The sequence below is a fragment of the Lactuca saligna genome, chromosome 5, assembly GCF_052625555.1.
Source record: "Lactuca saligna cultivar CGN05327 chromosome 5, ASM5262555v1, whole genome shotgun sequence".
Taxonomy (NCBI): Eukaryota; Viridiplantae; Streptophyta; class Magnoliopsida; order Asterales; family Asteraceae; genus Lactuca; species Lactuca saligna.
In genome coordinates, this window is record NC_136421.1 from 29,088,066 (window position 1) to 29,107,268 (window position 19,203).

Below are 19,203 nucleotides of genomic sequence, written 5' to 3' on the forward strand. Positions count from 1 at the left end.
TTGACCTGTATGTAACTTAGTAGGGTCAGTTGTCTTGTTTGATAAGGTCATTAATAAAGGTATGTGGTATTATAGGGAACCTGCGGATTAGCGGATCGAGTGCGAGTAGCTCGAAGGGTTTATAGCTTGCATACTACGAGGTGAGTCTTCTCACTATACTTCACCCGGAAGGGTTTGACTGTGAGACCGGAAGGTCGTATGTGTTATATTTATGCTATGTCTAGAGAGGTAGATGCTTTATGTGTGATGTATGCTTATATGTGATGTATGCTTATACGGGCCGGAAGGCGAGACCTTATGTGACAGAAAGAACGGTATGATGTATGACTTATGTGTTATGTACGTTATGTTACATGTGTTATGTTTTATACTATTATGGGCCGGAAGGCAAAATACTATGGGCCGGAAGGCAATCTAATACGGGCCGGAAGGCGATATGTTATGGGCCGGAAGGCGATTATATTACGGGCCGGAAGGCAATGTTATGTGGACCGAAAGGTCCAGGCCGGAAGGCGTATGTGGGTAAGTCGTATACTGGGGAACTCACTAAGCATTTATGCTTACTAGTTGTGTTTATGTTTTTCAGGTACTAGTGATGACCGTGGGAAGGCGCCGGCGTGACACGTACACACTGCCACTGTTGAAGATCCTGGAGATTTATTATTTATACTTTTGAAATAAACTTGGAATAAACCCTTTTGTCGAATAATGATGCTTTGTTTTAAATGAAAATTTTATTTGAAAATTTGAGCTGTTACAATTGGTATCAGAGCCTTGGTTTGAGGGATTCGGGTGTACTTTTGGGTGCAACTGAACTCAGACCGGGGATTTGAGGAAAAATCTTTTTAAATAATAAGGACACAACATTTTATAAATGATAAAGCGGTAAGACAAGGATGGAACAGTGTGTACGTGCAGCCAGCGTCCGAACGGTAAAGATCCCCAGAATACCTTACAATGTTATGTTATGCACTGAATTATGAATTGTTATGCATGCTAGAAGACTAGGTATACATGATAGGACTAGAATTGCCTGTTTTGTGATGCCTTAGTCTAGGGAGATTGCTTATATGAGATAATTGATAGCGTGCAAGTAGATAGTGCATACTAGAGGTAGAGTACTCATTATTTGGGATTTGGGGAGGAAGATTTGGGACGAATACTGATACGGTGTGGTCGGTAGTATTGGGCCCGTACTACCGAAGGCACCGGACCAGTGGAAGACTCAAGTAAGAATCCCTGGAGATCGGAGACTGGGTAGGGCGCGTATCGAGTACAATTGTACTTGGTGGAGTCTCTGATGATTTTATGTTGTATTTCAGAGACATCATGGTTATCACACGCAATGGGGCGAGTTCGAGCGGTGCGAGTGACGAGGAGATTCGTCAGATTATTCAGGAAGAGGTAGCTGCGGCGGTCCGGGCTGAGATCCCGGAGATGTTTGGGTCTATTAAGACCACGCTGATGAAGGAGTTTGAGGAGCGGTACGCCGCACTTACTGAAGCCGCAGTTGCTGCCGCTACCGCAGCTGTGGCTGCTGCCAGGCCGCAAGGGAGTGATTCATTACTATTCAGGGAATTCAGCAACACGAAACCCCCTGAATTTGATGGGACGCAGGATCCGATTGCAGCTATGAGGTGGATCGCCGACATCGAGGGGTGCTTCTATACTTGCTCATGCCCGGAGCACTTGAGGGTACGGTTCGCCTTGAACCAGCTCCGTCTGGGAGCGAAGGATTGGTGGAAGTTCGTGACGGCGAACTTCACTCAGGCAGAGATTACGGCGGTGACATGGGAGAGGTTTACAGAGATGTTCAGGGATGAGTACGTTCCCCCGGTAGAGAGGGAGCGATTGATTCAGGAGTTCTTGACCCTTAAGCAGGGTACTGATTCCGTGGCAGTGATCACACGGAAGTTTCATGAGAGGGCAATGTTCTGCCCCGAGCTGGTATCTACGGAGCAGTCGCGGATGAGCCGCTATTTGGGTGTTTTGAAGAGGGAGATCAGGGAGTTTGTGTCAAACTCCACCTATCGTACTTTCACTGAGCTTCAGGCGAACGCCAGGAAGCGCGAGATCGAGTTGGAGACTCAAGCGAGGGAGGAGGCTGAGTCTCGGCAGGTGGATCGACGACCGGCCCAGTCTCAGCCGGCAGCCAAGCGGACTAAGTTCGCTGATTCGAGGATGGGAGGTTCGAAGGGTCGCACTTGCGTGAAGTGCGGCAAGAGTCACGAGGGGGCGTGTCGAGCTGGTGGTTGCTACAAGTGTGGCAAAGAGGGACATATTGCCAGGGATTGCCCTAAGGGGTTTATGGTTTGCTTTCACTGCAACCAGACAGGCCATCGGAAGGCCGAGTGTCCGCAACTTCGTCAGGGAGCTACACCTACTACCCGGACTACTGAGACCCGACCGGCAAAGGTCGAGGCCCCGAGGGCTCGCGGAAGAGCCTTTCAGCTGACTGCGGAGGAGGTCCGCGCTGCGCCCGATGTTGTGGCAGGTATGTTATCCTTCACGTATTTAATTAAAGATCGAAATGTTATGCTTATGTTAATGTATGTGTAGGTACTTTCCTTGTGAACTCTATGCCTGCTCTAGTATTATTTGATTCGGGTGCGAGTAGATCGTTTGTATCGTTAGCTTTTAGTCAGCACATCGGCATTAGTCGTGAGCCGTTAAGTCGGCCTTTGAGCGTTTCCATTGCGGCTGAGAGGGTGATTTGTGCTACGGAGGTTCTTCGGGGATGTGTGCTAGAGATCTTCGGGGTCGCGTTTCCGATTGACCTAATTCCTATTGCGATGGGTGATGTCTGTGTCATCGTAGGCATGGATTGGTTGAGCCGATTCAGCGTTGTCATCGACTGCGAGCGTCAGCTGGTGACTATACGAGACCCTAGTGGGGGAGTTCTTACGGTATACGGCGAAGGTACCCGTTCGGGATCAGCTTTTTGTTCGGCCGCTAGGGCGAGGCAATGCCTACAGCGGGGATGTAACGGTTTTGTGGCGTATGTGATGGATACGCGGGTGAGTTCCGAGAGACCGAAGACATTGAAGGAGGTTCCAGTGGTGCGCGAGTTTCCCGATGTTTTTCCCGAGGATTTGCCGGGAATACCTCCTGCGAGACAAGTGGAGTTTGGTATCGATCTAGTTCCAGGGGTTGTGCCTATTGCGAAGGTGCCTTATCGTCTTGCACCTCCAGAGATGCAAGAATTGTCCTCGCAACTTCAAGAGTTGTTGGGGAAGGGGTTTATTCGGCCGAGTAGCTCGCCGTGGGGAGCACCGATTCTGTTCGTCAAGAAGAAGGATGGTTCACACCGGATGTGTATCGATTACCGGGAGCTGAACAAGGTGACAGTTAAGAACCGCTATCCGTTACCGAGGATCGATGATCTATTTGATCAGTTGCAAGGGGCATCTTGGTTTTCCAAGATTGATTTGAGATCAGGGTACCATCAGGTGAGAGTGCGGGATGAGGACGTCCAGAAGACAGCCTTTAGGACGCGGTATGGGCATTACGAGTTCGTGGTGATGCCTTTTGGGCTCACCAATGCCCCAGCAGTGTTCATGGACCTCATGAACAGGGTATGCAGGCCGATGCTGGATCGGTCTGTGATTGTGTTCATCGACGACATTCTGGTGTATTCGCGGTCTAGGGAGCAGCATGAGGGACATTTGAGGGAGGTCCTTGAGGTATTGAGGTCGGAGAAGCTATATGCAAAATTCTCCAAATGTGACTTCTGGTTACGGGAAGTTCAATTTCTGGGGCACGTTGTAAATCAGGCAGGGATATTGGTCGATCCGGCCAAGGTGGAAGCGGTGATGAGTTGGGAGGCACCGAAGTCACCTTCGGAGATCAGGAGTTTCCTCGGGTTGGCGGGGTACTATCGAAGGTTTATTAGGGACTTCTCCACGATCGCGGTGCCACTTACCAAATTGACCCGAAAGGGTGTTACATTTTCATGGGGACCCGAACAGCAGACTTCCTTCGAGACACTTCGTCAGAGACTGTGCGAAGCACCAGTATTAGCTCTTCCGGAAGGGATGGAGGACTTTGTCGTATATTGCGACGCATCGATTTCAGGACTGGGTGCAGTGTTGATGCAGAGGGGCCATGTGATAGCCTATGCATCGAGGCAGCTGAAGCCTCACGAAGCGAGATATCCCACGCATGACTTAGAGTTGGGGGCAGTAGTGTTCGCCCTCAAAATTTGGCGTCACTACCTGTACGGGGTTCGTTGTACCATATACACGGACCATAAGAGTTTGAAGTATTTGATGGATCAACCCAACCTAAACATGCGTCAGAGGAGATGGTTAGACGTGGTTAAGGATTATGACTGTGAGATCCTATACCACCCAGGCAAGGCTAATGTGGTAGCTGATGCATTGAGTCGTAGGGCGGAGAGTACTCCATTGCGGGACGTATGTTTGAGATTGACGGTGATGACTCCGGTATTAGATGCTATTCGTGGGGCACAGGCCGAGGTTGTGAAGTCTGGGATGCAGAAACAGGAGCGGGTCGTCGGGTTGATTTCAGAGTTCGTTACGGATGGGCGGGGACTTCTGACATTTCAGGGTCGGATCTGGGTGCCATTCGTGGGCGGTACGCGTGTTACTTTGATGGAGGAGGCACATAGATCGAAATTCTCGATCCATCCCGGTGCTACGAAAATGTATCTGGATTTGAAAAAGGAGTACTGGTGGCCTTGCATGAAGAGAGACGTTGCCTGGTTCGTTGAGAGGTGTTTGACCTGCTGTAAGGTTAAGGCCGAGCACCAGAGACCGCACGGTAAGTTGCAACCCTTGGAGATTCCTGAGTGGAAGTGGGATCAGATCACGATGGATTTCATCACCAAATTGCCGAAAACTGCCAGGGGAGTCGATGCGATTTGGGTGATTGTGGATAGACTAACAAAGAGTGCACACTTCCTTGCCATTAGCGAAAGTTCATCAGCAGAGAAGTTGGCAGAGTTATACGTGAGAGAGATAGTATCTCGGCATGGAGTGCCGACCTCGATTGTTTCGGACCGCGATGTACGTTTCACTTCCAGGTTCTGGAAGAAATTCCATGAGGAGTTGGGTACTAAGCTGCATTTTAGTACCGCATACCATCCCCAGACCGACGGTCAGAGCGAGCGGACGATTCAGACATTGGAAGACATGCTTAGAGCGTGTGTGTTAGACTTCGGGGGTAGCTGGGATGCGCATCTGCCATTGGCTGAGTTTTCCTACAACAACAGCCATCATTCGAGCATTGGTATGCCACCTTTTGAGTTGTTGTATGGTAGGAGGTGTCGGACTCCCATTTGCTGGGGAGAAGTGGGACAGAGAGTGATGGGCAGTACAGAGATTGTACTTCAGACGACCGAACAGATTCAGCGAGTGAGGCAGAGGTTATTGACCGCCCAGAGCCGACAGAAGAGTTATGCGGACAGACGCCGGTCCGAGCTCGAATTCCAGGTCGGCGACTTCGTTCTCCTAAAGGTTTCTCCTTGGAAAGGGGTGATCCGGTTCAGGAAGAGGGGTAAATTGGGGCCCCGGTTCATAGGCCCATTCCGGGTAATTGCAAGGGTAGGTCGGGTAGCTTATCGGTTGGAGTTGCCAGCGGAGCTGAGTCAGATTCACAATACCTTCCACGTATCACAGTTGAGGAAGTGTATAGCCGATGAGGCAGCAGTGGTTCCGTTAGAAGATATTCAGGTGGATGCGAGCCTGAATTACGCCGAAAGACCAGTAGCTATCAGGGATCGGAAGATCAAGGTTCTACGGAATAAGGAGATACCTCTGGTGTTGGTTCAGTGGCAACATCGGAAGGGATCAGAGATGACTTGGGAGCCGGAAAGAGAAATGCGGGAGCAACATCCGGAATTATTCGCAGAATGAGACTTCGAGGGCGAAGTCTAGTTCTAGTGGGGGAGAGTTGTAACAGCCCGGAATTTCAGGTATTTCTCTAAATTATTTTTGGGGCACATTTAGGAGGGGACTCGGCGAGTTGGTGCATGACTCGCCGAGTAGGGCCATGGTCTTGGTCGCAGTCGCAAATACGCGACTGGACTCGACGAGTCCAAATAAGGACTCGACGAGTAGACGCTGGTTCAGCTGAACCCTAGCTGTTTCATTTCTGAATCGTATATAATGATGTTATGGCCGTCATGTCGCGTCTTTTGGCCGATTGAAGATACATTGGGAGTTTGTGGGCATCTGGAGCAATAGTGAGGGCTAGAGGAAGCTTGAAGAGATTGTTAGACAAGGAGGGGCAAGGTGGTGATCAAAGGAATCGAGTACTGGAGGTTTGGGGACACAGGGAACACGTTTCCAGGTAATCTTCGGATCAAAATCTGTAGCTTTTACGTTGTATGCGAATTTAGGGTTTAGGAAACCCATTTAAGGGATTGTTAGATTGTAGTGTTGTTATAAGTGTTTAAAAACCCCTGTATTAGTATATGTGAAAGTCCAGGAAGCCCCATATCTATATATTTCGAAATCATGCGAAATACAGGAGGCAGCGGATTGACTGCATGGCGAGGACTCGCCGAGTCCAATGATCAGACTCGGCGAGTAGCTTGAAGATTCACCAGGACTCGCCGAGTTGTTCTTCAGACTCGGCGAGTAGCTTAAAGATTTACTAGAACTCGCCGAGTTGTTCTTCAGACTCGGCGAGTAGCTTGAAGATCTACTAGGACTCGCCGAGTCGTTCTTCAGACTCGGCGAGTGGAGTCAGGGTGTCTATACTCGCCGAGTTGCCCTTTGCACTCGACGAGTCCGGTCAAGATTGACCGTTGACCTGTATGTAACTTAGTAGGGTCAGTTGTCTTGTTTGATAAGGTCATTAATAAAGGTATGTGGTATTATAGGGAACCTGCGGATTAGCGGATCGAGTGCGAGTAGCTCGAAGGGTTTATAGCTTGCATACTACGAGGTGAGTCTTCTCACTATACTTCACCCGGAAGGGTTTGACTGTGAGACCGGAAGGTCGTATGTGTTATATTTATGCTATGTCTAGAGAGGTAGATGCTTTATGTGTGATGTATGCTTATATGTGATGTATGCTTATACGGGCCGGAAGGCGAGACCTTATGTGACAGAAAGAACGATATGATGTATGACTTATGTGTTATGTGCGTTATGTTACATGTGTTATGTTTTATACTATTATGGGCCGGAAGGCAAAATACTATGGGCTGGAAGGCAATCTAATACGGGCCGGAAGGCGATATGTTATGGGCCGGAAGGCGATTATATTACGGGCCGGAAGGCAATGTTATGTGGACCGAAAGGTCCGGGCCGGAAGGCGTATGTGGGTAAGTCGTATACTGGGGAACTCACTAAGCATTTATGCTTACTAGTTGTGTTTATGTTTTTCAGGTACTAGTGATGACCGTGGGAAGGCGCCGGCGTGACACGTACACACTGCCACTGTTGAAGATCCTGGAGATTTATTATTTATACTTTTGAAATAAACTTGGAATAAACCCTTTTGTCGAATAATGATGCTTTGTTTTAAATGAAAATTTTATTTGAAAATTTGAGCTGTTACACGCTTGGTCGCCGGCTGCGACTATATTGGTCTCCTGTCTCTACCCTGAGACTCCTCCTCCTCTCTAGTCTGCAACTCTAGCTCAATCTCCCTCCTCCTGGCATTGGTCTGTAGCTCAGCCAATGTCCGATACGAAGAGTTCGCCATGAACTCCCGAATATCTCGCCTCAGTATGCTCAAGTATCGACTCATATGTGCCTGCTCAGTGGACACGTGCTCAGGTCAAAACAACTCCCTCTCATGAAACATCCCCGTAATCTCTGTCACTGACTCCATATTCTGCTTGAGAGACATAAACTCATGTGCCAAACGTTCCCTTTCCACCTGGGAAACATACTTATCTTTGAATAACTTGGTGAACCTCTACCAAGTCGTTGCAGCATGATCTGGAGGGGTAAAATCAGTCGTCACAAACTTCCACCAGTCCTTCGCTCCCAAGCGAAGTTGGTTCAGCGCAAACCGTACTCTCAAATGCTCTGGACATGAACACATGTAGAAACACCCCTCAATGTCGGAGATCTATCTCATGGCAGCAATCAAGTCCTGGGTCCCGTCGAACTCCGGTGGCTTCGTGTTGCTAACTCCTGAAGCAACAACGAATCACTCTCCTGAGGCCTCGTAGCAGCTAGAGTTGCGGTAGCTGCAGCAGCAGCAGCCTCTGTGACAGCAGCGTATTGCTCATCAAAAGTCTCAATAAGTGTGGTATTAATAGACCTGAACATCTCTAGTATGGCCTCTCTGATAGCTGCGACCACCTCCTCATGAATGATCTTGCGAATCTCCTCGTCACTGGTATTACTGCTCCCAGGGTTGTTGCGGGTAATCACCATAGTGTCTCTGAAATGCAAACATAAAATCATTAGAGACTAGCTCAATACACACACACACACACTCGGTTACCCACCCCTATATGCTCCTTAGAATCCTAGGATTCTTACTTGGGTCGCATACATATATGGTGTTTTCAGTAGTATGGGCCCAATACTACCTTCCACACCAACATGTAGTCGTCCCAAGTCCTCCTCCTAGGATCCTAGTTCACTGTACTCTATCCCTCACGAATATCAACTACTCTTTCGGTAGATTCCTCAATGCTCATCTAGGTATTTCTCCTAGATTACTCAAAACTCTCTCTAAAAGATTCCTGTTATGTTTCTCACTACTCAATACACAGAGAAAATAGTGGATAAGATCAATCAATAGCATACCCTAGGCTAAGGTATCACGAATCAGACAACTCTAGCCCTAATTTCTGAAGTACCTAGCCTATATCTAGAATGCGACTCTAATATCTCAAAAGTATCTCATAATATGAACAAGTAACGGTATTTTGGGAAATCACCGTTCAAGCTATAGTTGATTATACACACTGTTCCATCTCGTTTTCTCTTTAAAACTCTTACTCGTTTTAGAAAAATCATTTCTTTTTTGAAAGTGCTTCTCAAATCCTCAGTTTGAGTCCGGACATACCCGAACCTGAGAGTACATCCGAATCCCTCAAACCAAGGCTCTGATACCAACTTGTAATGCCATAAATTTCCAAACAAATTTTTTCATTTTTAAATCACATAAAACTCAATATCACATTTTCTCAAAAACCAAAATGTATCAAATATCAAAAACACATATCAACACAACTGATAATATCCCAGAATCCTCAACATAATCTCGAACAGATGTGTACAATCAAGTCGGCGCCTTCCCACGATCCTGAGAAGTACCTAAAACACATATCACACAACACGATAAGCATGAAGCTTAGTGAGTTCCTCAAAATACCACACACAATAATTAGCCTCTCATGGCTATATCTCGATAAGGACCCTCTGATCATGTGTCTTAGTGAAGACCCACCGGTCTCACAACTTGGGTTGGACCCTCCGGTACTAACCAATAAAGCACAAGATAATATACAACATAAATCACAGAGACAAATACATGATATCACATACTCAATATAAGCACATAAGACCCTCCGGTCGCACAATATTACCACTTAGGTAAGTATAGTGAGAAGACTCACCTCGTAAGTAAAGTAAGTATGTGTCGTACTCAAACCACAGGTCTAGCCTCCGCCTAACATATATTGTAATTAACTCTAATTAATAAATGAACCCCAAAGATGTTAGGCTAAACCCACTACTAATTCTCAGAAGGATAAAAAACCATTTTACCCTTCCATGGCCTCTAAAGTCCACAATTTGACCAAACCCTAAAATTCAACAAAAGTCAACAACAAACACGTACGTTGGGCGTACAGCCCTTTACGATGGGCGTACTACTTCGCCATGCATGCATCGGGAAACTTCGTCGCTACATTGCGCGTATCTGGGAGTATGCTCAGCGTACGCCCCATACTCACTTTTCCCACTCTTTTGGTCTTAATTCGTTAAGACCATTGCTATAATCTCATATTTGGACTCACTAAAGGCTAATACTCCATAAAGTTTGTGACTTTAAGCCTTTGCATGGCTGAGAAAGTCTAAAACCCATAAACTCTCACTCCTTACTCACAAAAGTTCTCATATATCATGCATGGGGAGATCTTGACGTCCAAGATCCTATTTTTATGAGTCCACTCTACTAGGGACACTTAAAGGGACAGATATTAGGCTTTGGAGTTCAAAAAGCTCATAAAGCTTCAAACTTTGGGACATAAACCCTAAAATGAACCACAATATGCACAAATCAAAACAATAAGAATGCTTTAAGCTTGATACCTCCAAATAATGCACCAACTACAGGGAAACTCATATCCAAAGCTTGGACTCCAACTCTATTCTCTTCAAAACTCCTTCTTCACTCAAAGAATCCCACAAAGAACACTCAAAATCTTCAAATGGCCACTCAAGCTAAGAAAACGGAAATTAGGGTTTTAAGGGGAGTTGATGACTGGAAATGGTGGCCAAAAATGAGGCCATCATGTTCCTTAAATAGGGACACACCCCACAATTAGGGTTTTCACTCTGAGCCTAGTACGTCCAACGTACCCTTTGGTACTCCCAGCGTACTAGGTGGCTTCCGTATGCAAAACACGCACATGAGTACGTTGAGCGTACACATGCGTACGCCCCGCGTACTCAGCTACCACCTTTTCTTAAATAAAGGGCCAAACTTGACAAGTACTATAAAGTAAGGGCTATTGGGATATACCTGGTCTCGGAATGTTACACTCTATAAGCAACTCATCATCATCGTTCAAGTCATTAGATATTGGAGACTGAAAATAGAATATACCTAAATTATATTAATATATTATTTTAAAAACAAATGTCTTTAAAGGTATTTAATAATAATAAAAAACAGTTCCTGAAACATATTCAAAATAAATAAATAAAAAATAAATAAACCTGCAACTAGTTTATCATAACATGTTTGTCAGCACTTACTCCGGTATCATCTTTTGGAGTCATATCTGCTTTCAGTTTAAGTTTTAACACTCTTTCTGATTTCTTTTGGATGACTTTGCTGGTTTAGTTTTTTTATCTTATTTTGAAACTCAACATCGTCGTTTTTTATCTGCAAAAATAAAATTCTAAGAATATTTTAATACATTATTGTAAAAATAAATTATAATTATAAAATTATTGTTTTTCGATTTTACATTTATCGGATGCAATTCTGAAAGCTCCTATAAATGGAATACAACTTCGTCGTCTGTAAAACCCACTTTTTTTAACAACATACAGGCTAACTCATATTTGCAATAATAAGGGTTATTAAACAATACTTAGAAAAAAAAAAGTATATATTGTAGTTTAGGCCTGGCAATCGTGTCGTGTTCGGGTTGGCGTGTCGCGGGTTGGTGTGTTGGCGGGTCAAAATATGCCAACCCAAACATGACCCATTTAAATATACAGGTCACGGGTTGGCGAGTTTGGAACATAAACCCATATATGACCCACCAACCCGTTTATTTATACGGGATCACAGGTTGGCGGGTTCGTGGGTCAGATTTAGGTTCGCGGGTCAGATTCCATAAATAAAATTGACAATTAAACATAAATAAATTTTTGATGGTTGATGCAAATATATCCAAATTTTAAACAGTTAACTACTTAAGTCTTAAAGATCCAAATGAAAATCAAAAACATTCGTAGAAACATGTTCAAATAAGAAGTTAATACAAACATAGATAATACTTATTAAATATTAATATTTGATATATAAATACACTTAAAAATAAAAAAATATATATCTTTTTAATTAAATATATAAACGGGTTGGCGGATCAAGCTGTTTATTTTTTGAGAAACTCATATATAACCCGTTTAATAAACGGGTTGGCAGGTTGGCGGGTTGAAAAACTCAACCCAAACCCATTTATTTCGTGTCGTGTCGCGAGTCGTGTCGAGAATTATCATCCCTATTGTAGTTATTCTGGATCATCATTCAGAATAGATCATCAGGTTTCGAGCCACGTTTATCGTGTTCCAGACCTATATTATCATTCCGGAACCCCTACAATACCTTGTTCCGGACAAAAACAATCGATCAGAAACATAATACAAAGTACTTACATAACATTCATACACATACAACAAGAAAAAGATATACAAAAGGATAATATGGATATTCCTGACTTGTTCTTCGTGTTCCGGATCATTCCGGAATACGTAAATCGTTTCAGAAAATCAAATGCAAAAGTAACTTAAAAATGTAGAACTTACTTAGTTTGACGAATCCATGCTCAAAATTTAAGTCCGAAATATGGGTAGATCGTGCTTCAGATCTGCTAATTTCGGAACGGGTATTCTGGATTTTTTATGTGTAGGACTCATATATATATATATATATATATATATATATATATATATATATATATATATATATATATATATATATATATATATATATATATATATACAATTGGGCTACAATATTGGGCTTATACAGGTTTTCGGGTCCAGAAGGACCTTTCCGGACAAAAATGTTAGCTTTCAAAAAAAAAAAAAAAAACATGGTGACCAGCAACTATAGTGCAATAGGAACTACTGTAGAAACAAAACAAAACTATAGTTCGATAAAACTTAGAAAACAACCCAACTAACCTACATTTATAGCATCACTAATTTACTTGAATAAATAACTATTTATTGAATATTTCAGAATAAATTAAAAACTACTAATTAACAGTTTGGGAAATATTATGCTTATCATATAGAACAGGAACTATAGTGCGAAAGGAACTACAGAAGAAACTCCTCCCATTTGAGTCTCCGATGAAGAAACTGAAATTTTGGGTTTCTTTGAATTAAACAACCAAACCTTGGAAACAGAAAAACTCTGATCATATTTAATCTTCCTCTCATCCATATAATCACCATCTTCTTGACTTTTTCCACAACCTATTACATCATCTTTTTTTACATTCGACCTTAATGACACTTCCAGATCCATATTATTAACCACATACCGAAATGAACCCATTGAGAAACACCTCCTTTCATCCAAATTACACCTGCGACTACTCCCCTCCACTCCACTGGATCTTTCTTCCCCATTAAAGCTCTCGAGCTTTCCAAGCCTCACGGAAAGTACCCGTTGTATGTTATTATTCATAGTAGGGATAGGGACACCAATGACATTTTCTTCCCTTGATCGGACATTGTGATTATTATTACATAATCGGTGGTGTTCTACTTGTATCCCCAAATTGACCCTGCAAAGAGGGCACGTGGAGTTTGACAGAAGCCACGTGTCGATGCAATGAGTGTGAAAAGCATGGCTGCAAATTGGAATCAACCGAAGTTTGTCATCAGGTGAGAATTCGCATAAACACACAGCACAATCAAATGGGTATTTTTGCGACCCGATTGTTATAATCTCCTTGTAGCTGAAGACAGGGAGATTATCGATGAAGGACTGGTCTAAGCCGGAATCTTGTAGCCGGAAAAGTTGTTGAAGCTGTCTTCCGAGAGACTGTTGGGTATTATATCTGTTGGACTGAGTGATGAGTACTGATGGATTATTATACGAAGGTTTCTTTTTTAAGAATCTAAGAAGAATATGAAGAATTCCAGATATGAAGAAGATGGCAGCTACGGATACTATCAACCAAAGAAGAGCCGGACTGACTGTGATCTCCGATGGTGCGGGTAATTGATCGGCCCAGATGCCATTTTCTTGGGTAAGAAGCGATCTAGCCATTGTGAGGAGATGGGATTACAGTTGTGGATTTTAAAGTAGAAGAAGCCAACAAGAAGCATATAATTAAAATGAGAAAAAGAATTAAAGGATGATGGAGACGTTTGAGATAAAGAGTTTGAAAGGTCGTGGTTTTGGTTTTGGTTTTGGTTCCCAATAATGGCAGCAGAGAAGAACCCTAGAAGAGGAAAGTTGGTTAAGTGGTAGACAAGGCTTTAAGACTTTATATGTGGGTCTCTTATCTTTGCAGCTTTCCCTTTTTTGGCATGCATTCTCTAATTGCCCACTCAATTGCTTGCTGCTGATTCTTACTACTAATCATGTCGACTCAAGCAAATATATACCTTTCACAACTTTCTCTGTAACCATTGGTTGGTTTCAATAATGAGTTTCATTGTTTTCCGGATAAAATTAAATCCTTTTTTAGTATAAATTGTACAAATTAAGTTTGGATATATTTATCTTATCTTATTTCAGTACACACAAACATTGTGCAACACTTACAATTTAGATGCAATCAATTAGTAGTAACGTACTTGGACATATAAGTATTATACAAAAATTCATCCCCAAATCAAATCCACCTATCAAAACATAACAGAAATTACACCCTAGTCCCACTTTTAAAGATTTTTATAATTCCACCATTACCAATCTAACAAATGAAATACAATCCCAATCCACCTCTGTTGAGTTGAAAGGCAACATATATATATATATATATATATATATATATATATATATATATATATATATATATATATATATGTATATAATCACTACTTCTTAAACCAATACCTAATAATCCAATTTTTCAAATATAATCCAACAGAATGGAATAAGGGAGGGTAATAATGAATCAAAATGTGTAGTGTATATATATCCCAATCCCAATCCCCCTAAGTATCCTTACCTAAGGACTATCGTAAAATTGACTAAATCCAATCCAATCCACATGTCCCAAACCCACAACCAATTAAGGTAAGGCAAAAACACCATTGACCATTGACCATATAATGTTTATGTTTATGTCTTGAGATCATCTGACATGGCACTAGGTATACAATGAGTCAACAGAATGTCCACAGTTGCTGCTTTTGCTGTCTTTGTCTCCAGTACCACAATCTGCAACCACACATTCCTTCCATTCACATCAAAAAAACAAAACTACATTTTACAAATAGGGAGATAGATGTAGTATGTGAAGTGAAGCCTACCTGTTGATATTCCAATTCAAATTTCAGATAATCATCCCTACAGCTCTCCACCATATTCGCCAAGCTTTTCAGATTCTTCACTTCCTTACCATTGAATGCAAGAACCTGAGTGTTCACAATCTCTTCATATCCTATGTTGATATCAGCCACAAGCACCTTCACACAAAACAAAACCATTCTACTACTATATTTCATTACACAGAATAAAAAAAGTTTCAAGGGAGAAAAAAAAGTTTGGAACCTGTGAGACAACTACAATCTGTTCATCTTGTGACTTTGGCAACTCGTGAAGAAGTTTATCCAACAGCTTAACAGGAGCATCATACCCATAGTCCTTTCCATACTACCAACATATATGATATATGATTCATACATTCATCAAGGTTACTTTAAGTAAAATAGAGATATAATCATGTATATTTATAAAGATTTTAAATTGTATGCACCTCAGATCGAAGATAAGGAACAGAAACTGTTGTAAAAACCAATCCTCCAATGATGTAGTATGAAGGAGGTCTACCCTTGTTGTGTGCAGGGATTAGCTTTTTGTGAGTGTCAAATTTGATGTTAAATTTCAAGATTTTGGATTCACGAAGGACTTTGATTTGAGCTGTATCTCCTGTGTATTTATGGGATACAAGGTAGCTAAAACCTATCCTCTCTCCATGCCTAAAAGGAACTGAGTAAAGATTCAACAAAAAAAAAAAAAAAAAGTCATGAAACTGAACATTTGATCAAAAAATTTATAATATAATATTAATATATTGTTACCTGTTCCATCATTGGCAATACCAACACCATCAAAGCTTAGTATAATGTCAGATGGTTTTAGAACTTTATGCTCAGGGGCAGTAGGGTCAATTCTTCGAATTCGGACACCTTTCTGATTATCTTTCATCCCCATAGACTTACGCAAATCAGGGTTTTCCATCTTTTGCCACTCAACACCAAGAATTGGGAATCCAGTATATGATCCATTTTTCTCATAATCTTGGATGAAGTGCATTATGACAGGGGTTGGTATGACATATCCAATGTTTTCAGCATCTTCGTGTTTAAGAGATTGAAATGCAATTCCAACACAATTTCCCTTGTCATTGAAGGCAGGTCCACCAGAGTTCCCTGAGTTAATTGCAGCATCTATCTGCAAAAGGTTGAAGAGCAATTTGGGTTAGTGAATGAACATGAATGTTAAACATGGTTTAAGAATAGACTATAGAGAAAGTTCAATGACCTGTAATCCCAAAAGCTCAGTTGACCCATGAACATAAGATAAGATCTCTATACGTGAAACAACTCCACTAGTGACGGATATTGTATCACCTCCGATTGGATACCCCACCACTGTAACCGCATCTTGAAGAGCAGGCAAATCCCCAAACTCCACAGGTGATACATCGAGCCAAAATTCATCATCATCCACAGTAAGCAAAGCTGCATCATTGGATAAACATTAAACAATGTCATGACTGAAAATGAAAGTTCCCTTTGCAGGTATCATACGTAGCTATTAGCTGGAAATGAGTATGGCTCCTTAGCAAAAATGAGAAAAATTTACACTTACCAATATCACATTCGGTTCCTACTGCAAGAACGGTGGCGACATATTTCGTATCGGAGCCACGTTTCTTGAGCTTCACTTGAGTATAATGCTCCACCGAGTGCGCATTAGTCAAGACCCTCCTCCCACTAATCACAAAGCCACTACTGCTAGAGCTATACTGCCTCTTCCTCTGCCACGGCAGAGAGAAATTGGGCTCAGTATGCGTGCAAAACACCTTCACCACCGCGTCCATAGCCGGCATCACCCTAGCCATCGCCATGACCACACTATCAAGAAGCGAACCATTCCCAGTAACATTTCCATTGCCCTCAATACACCTCGAAGGGGGAGATGAAATTAAGGGGGGTTTAGGGTTTTCCATGGGTTCCCGACGGCGGCGGAGGTGGTGATGGTGATTGGAATTGGAATTGGAGGTGTCATTGTTGTGGGTGAGATCAACGTCGTCGACGGAGGGCGAAGAGGAAGTCGCTTTGGAGGTTTGGAGATCTAGGGTTTCGGGTACTCGAGATTTAGGCGTACGTCCTCGTTTCCGCTTGTTATCCACCATGTCTGGGATCTTCTTGCGATGAATTGATCGAAAGTTACAGAGTGGAAGCCTGTAGATACTCGAGTATCAAAGAGAGGAAATACCCGATGAGAAGGTGGTGGTGCGGTGGCGACTGGCGATGGGAGGAGGAAGAAATTGCTGTCTTGATGTTATTACAAGGCTCAAAGGCGGGGAAGGTTTAGATTGCGATGATACGCTGTCGTTTTTATATGGAAGACTTGACGAGGAAATGAGGAATTTCCGTGAAAAGTTGTATTAAACCATAACGTGGAATTTTGTATTAAACAATAACTTCCAACTCAAGAAAATAGAAATGCTTCACAAAAAGGCAATATAGAGTACATTTTAAGAAATAAATTGTCGCTAGATACTCATAAGTTTAATCATTGTAGAAGTTTTTCAAGAGATTGACGTATTAAGTTCAAACAAATTCAATTAAATCCTAAAGTTAAACAAAATCAAAACGACATCTTCAAGATTTTTTTTTTTTTTTATTTTATTTTATTATTTTTTTTTAATTTGGGCTAATTTAATCATGGATTAAATGCATAAAATAATGACTTACTTGTATTGTTTATCGTATTACAAGCGTACTTTATGAAGTACATCATTAAATTTTTATATTTTCTACCAAGAATGACAATATAATAAGTTAATCATAATAGTCAGCTGATTTGTTCACACCAAACCAAAATGTGTCACCTAATATGGGTTTCTAATACAAAGTCTTTATTTTAGTTTCTTTTTAGACATGATCACCACAAACCAATCCAAAATAGTTTGAGAAAGAAGACAACAACAAGAAGTTAGCTTGATTTGGTCCACAAGATGATAAACAATTCACAATTCTTTGTTAATCAAAATAAGTAATACTTATTAGAAAACGCAAGTCCCTCCTAAATGGATTACTGGTTTCTTCCTTCTCAATCAATACTAACCTTCTCGTTGAGATGGCTTTGATCTTAAGTAACAAACCATGTGTTGTATTTTTTTATTTTTTTATTTTTTTTATTTTTTTTTATGTTTGAAAGAATGAAAAGGCACAAATTAACCATATATAAAAAGACTTGTGCCCTTTTCTTTCTTTTCTATTAAATTTTATCTGGATAAATGATGAAAATAATGGTTAAATTTGATCGTTTTGATATTTTTTTATTTTTGCATGAGAACTGGAAGTAAAAAATAAATGAAAACAAATTAGTAGAAATTTAGAACCTAATATGGAAAGCCTCCCTTTCCTGAATTTATTTATTTATTACGTTGTTATTTTGAATTTAATAATAATAATTAAAAAAAAAAAGACTTATATAACTTACTAAAATGAGTCATGTCATGGCTTTATGATTGTGTGTCTACCACACAATCACATGGACATAATTTATGCATAATCTACAATGCAACTATAAAAAGCAAAAGGCTCCCATATAACATTTATCATTCTATGAATCTTCAATTGCTCTCTCTATCATTACATGTATAATTCTACACATCAATTTCCTAACATGCACATGTTGATAAGACATCATTTATTCATATACCATTTTATCCAACAAACATCACCAAATGGTGAGAAAAAAAAAACTTTTGTAGGCATTCGGGATTAGGAAAGTACAATTTTTGAGCAATAAACATCTAATGTTGATGATAGGTTTCTATATACTTACTTAGATTAATAATGGCATCGCAAACATGCAAGGCAAGAAAATAAGTAAAACCTACAAGGATATTTAACCTAAATAATAAGAACAACTATAAGAGAGATCAAGAACACTAACCTTTAGCAAAACCAAATTGCTTTTCAACATGTTTAAGGAACAACCTCTCAGGAATTATGGTTGGCTTTGGAACGTGTCTATGCTCCACACACCTCTTCAAGAGAATACACCTTAAAGTGTAACACCGTAAATTTTCAAAACATTTTTTCATTTAAAATAATCGTTTAATTGTTAAAACACTTTTTGTAGAAATCTCATTTCTGTTTAATTTACAAAACATAACTCCATATTCAATTGCATAATAAACCAGGATCCTCAAAACATAACTCTTCCTCTGGTGTGTACAATCGAGTCGGTGTCGTCCCGTGATTCTAAGAAAACCTGAAACACATAACACATAATACGGTAAGCACGAAGCTTAGTGAGTTCTCCAAAATACCACACATAACACATACTAGCCACTCGAGGCTATAACTCTATGGT

General features: G+C 41.4%; 1 protein-coding gene and 1 pseudogene across 1 annotated transcript; both read right to left on the bottom strand.

Moving 5' to 3' along the window:
• Window positions 1-12,666: 12,666 nt before the first annotated feature.
• Window positions 12,667-14,008, bottom strand: LOC145045248 (RING-H2 finger protein ATL46 pseudogene; annotated as a pseudogene).
• A 503-nt stretch (window positions 14,009-14,511) lies between these two features.
• Window positions 14,512-17,201, bottom strand: LOC144997004 (protease Do-like 9). The gene is made up of 7 exons (XM_078956819.1): window positions 16,459-17,201; window positions 16,129-16,328; window positions 15,666-16,038; window positions 15,341-15,573; window positions 15,136-15,237; window positions 14,895-15,050; window positions 14,512-14,802 (listed from the first exon to the last, which is right to left on the bottom strand). The coding sequence occupies exons 1-7, from the start codon at window positions 17,003-17,005 to the stop codon at window positions 14,704-14,706; spliced, it is 1,710 nt and encodes a 569-aa protein (XP_078812945.1). The 5' UTR covers window positions 17,006-17,201; the 3' UTR covers window positions 14,512-14,703.
• Between the last annotated feature and the right edge of the window lie 2,002 nt (window positions 17,202-19,203).